The sequence below is a fragment of the Homarus americanus genome, unplaced genomic scaffold, assembly GCF_018991925.1.
Source record: "Homarus americanus isolate GMGI-L3 unplaced genomic scaffold, GMGI_Hamer_2.0 scaffold33368, whole genome shotgun sequence".
Taxonomy (NCBI): domain Eukaryota; kingdom Metazoa; phylum Arthropoda; class Malacostraca; order Decapoda; family Nephropidae; genus Homarus; species Homarus americanus.
In genome coordinates, this window is record NW_024711813.1 from 5,110 (window position 1) to 8,022 (window position 2,913).

The window sequence follows — 2,913 nt, forward strand, 5'->3', positions numbered from 1 at the left end:
ACAGACACGGCGGCGCCCCCATGGGCCCTGCTAGGGGCGCTGGCGACCCGAGGGGCCCTCACAGGGACAGCGGTAACCCCAGGGGTTTTTCCAGGGACGGGGGCGTTTCCAGGTACGTTCCTAAGGACCGTGGTGTTCCCAGAGGCCCTGCCAGCGGTGGTGGCGCCTTCAGGGGCCCTCCCAGAGGCAGTGACTACCCCCAGGGTACCTCTTTGGGGAGCCACTGCCCACAATTACCCTGCCAGGGGCTGCGGCGCCCCTATGGGCCCTCCTAGGGCCGGCGGCGCTGCTATCGGCCCTGCTAGTGGCAGTGGGTGCCTTTGCAGGGGCGACGGCGCCCCTTGGGGCCCTTCTACAAGCGGCATCACCCTAAAAACTTCATTGTTTTGTAGTACATTTTGCATTCGTCCAGTAATGGCAGTCCCAGGTAGAGTCCAGCACAGCAGCTGGCCAGCACAGCAGCTGCCTTCACAGTTATCTGGACTTTTGGCTTCTTCAATCTTGAGCTGTGACTCCTTGTAGGGCGGGTGTCTGCCAGATAAGGTATGGATACTCGAGTGAGTAGAGCCCTCCGTGATGTTTATAAACTTCAATTAGGTCACCTTCACCTCATCTTTTTAAGAGTACACAGGTGTGTATGTTTTGCCTTTATTATTAGTCATTCTTACCATTTCATTGTGGTTACATACTGTATCATAAAATCTTTCGGTAATTCATTTAATTTATTGGGCATCTGTTTAGGTGTATCACTGTCGTAGAAACTCAGGAATTCAGTTATAGGCATGAGATAAGGGCGTGTTCTTGGGCTTACAATACCTGTTATCCTTGAACTGCCTTTACGCTGGATTAATAAATTTAAATGTACTGTACATTAAATTTCCATAAATACATGTGTGATGTATTGAGTTGATTGTAAAACATACAAGTTTTATTTTGGGCGAGTTTGGACATTATTAATGAGGCAGAAAGGAAAATGTAGGAAAAAGTGACACAATTGTCAGCTTAGGAGTAAAATGACATAAATTGTCATAAGGTTAAAGGGAAGGGTGAACCTTACCTTTAACCTTCCCTCTAATATCTGGTAATGCTGAAGCAGATGGCTAACACCAGAAGGTGTTGTTCGATGTTATTCATTTTTCCTCAGATGTTCTTTGGATGATAGGAATTACAATATATACAAATTATTCTTTCATAGTGTCAATATCTTTATTTAATTTACAACAAATGATAAGTCAACATTTTTTTATGAACATACAAACTTAGTACTTAATAACATTTAACAAGTGATATGAATTAATACTGAGATACTGTAAAGTCTTAAATAACAGAAACAATATTACAGTAATGAAAATAATGAATGAAGATAGGAGTGAATAAATATGCTACTGAGCTGTAGAAAGCAACAGGGATCATTGAAATAGGTGTCTTGGAGTCTTGTTGTGGAAGGAGAACATCAAAACAAAGCACATATGTTGTAGCAGTCAGAGTTAGTGACAGACTTGCAGTATATGAAGGGAGAGTTTGTGTTCCTCATGATTTTGGTTATTCTGCATTGTAGCAACAAATGGCTTGTAAGTATGTAATAAGTGAAATGTATATAAGAGATGGTGTGCTGTCAGGACTGATGAGTTGTGGATTTATGGAGAGAAAGACAAAAGGCAGATGTTAAACTACTGCAAGAGCTGATGTAAAATAAAGAAAGTTAAGGAGTTTGTATACAAATGGGCGTTATGATGGCTACACCTGCAAAAATACTCCAAGATTACTGTATACAAAGAAGACGTGCAATAATGTGCACTGCGTTTAAAACCAATACAATTAATCAAAGGAAAAAAAACACTGTACATACTAGAAGTCCTCTGTACGCACCTCAACAACTTGACCTTGTAAAGCAGCAAAAAAGTGCTCCATGTTTTCATCCCTCACACGGTCTCCTGAATGAATAACATATCGAGTAGTGTCATCCGCCTCAATAATATGTACAGGTCTAGACATAACCTTCACTACTTTTGTATCACGCATTATCTGTGTTGATTCTGCTACTATTGTTTCTTGTGCACTGGTTTCTTCAGCCATCCTGACTGCATGAACAGCACGCGCTGCTTCCTCATCTTCAGCTACTATCAATTCTTCGTGGCCACCAACTAGTAGGCTCGGAGAATTAAAAAGTATATAGTCCTCGGCATTTTCAGTGTGGCCATGATTTGCCAAATGTGACACACACAATGGCTTTCGCATGAAACCTGCCCCACAGATTTTGCATTCGTATGGCTTTTTGTCAGAGTGTATGAACATGTGAGCATTACGGTTTTCCCTTGAAGCAAAAGTCTTACCACAAACATTACATTTGTGTGGCTTGATTCCAGTGTGTTTTCGTAAATGCCTCTTGTAATAATGTGGGTACACAAAGCTAGCATTACACAGTTCACACTTGTATGGCCTTTGGCCAGTGTGAACACTATTCATGTGATAAACTAAAAGCCTCTTTCTTACAAAAGATTTTTGACACATCTGACAATGATAATTCTTTTCTTGATAATGTGTTGCTTTGATATGCGTGAGCAGGTTACTTCTCTGCCTAAAAGTAGAACCACAGATCTCACATTGGAATGGCTTCTCACCAGTGTGAGTCAGTGCATGAAGCTCCAGGGTCTTTTGTGTGGACAAGGCCTTGCCACATAGTTCACAAACAAAATTTCTTACTCCTTCATGGGATCTCATGTGCGTATTCAGATGATAACGTGTATAAAAGGATTTATTGCAAACTCTACACTTATGAGGTCTATCCCTATCAATATGAGTTTTCAAGTGAGCTTTTAGACGATATTTGGTTGCAAATGATTTCTCACATTCCTCACAGTCATATGAATCTAGACGATTATGAACTTTAATGTGGTTTCTCACAGCAGCTTT

The 2,913-nt window shown here is 41.4% G+C and overlaps 1 protein-coding gene across 1 annotated transcript; it reads right to left on the reverse strand.

Annotated features, from left to right (window-relative positions):
- Positions 1-1,202: 1,202 nt before the first annotated feature.
- On the reverse strand, positions 1,203-2,907 carry LOC121858871 (gastrula zinc finger protein XlCGF8.2DB-like). Its single transcript, XM_042355525.1, has one exon. It carries the CDS (start codon positions 2,719-2,721, stop codon positions 1,849-1,851), a length of 873 nt encoding a protein of 290 aa, XP_042211459.1. The 5' UTR covers positions 2,722-2,907; the 3' UTR covers positions 1,203-1,848.
- Between the last annotated feature and the right edge of the window lie 6 nt (positions 2,908-2,913).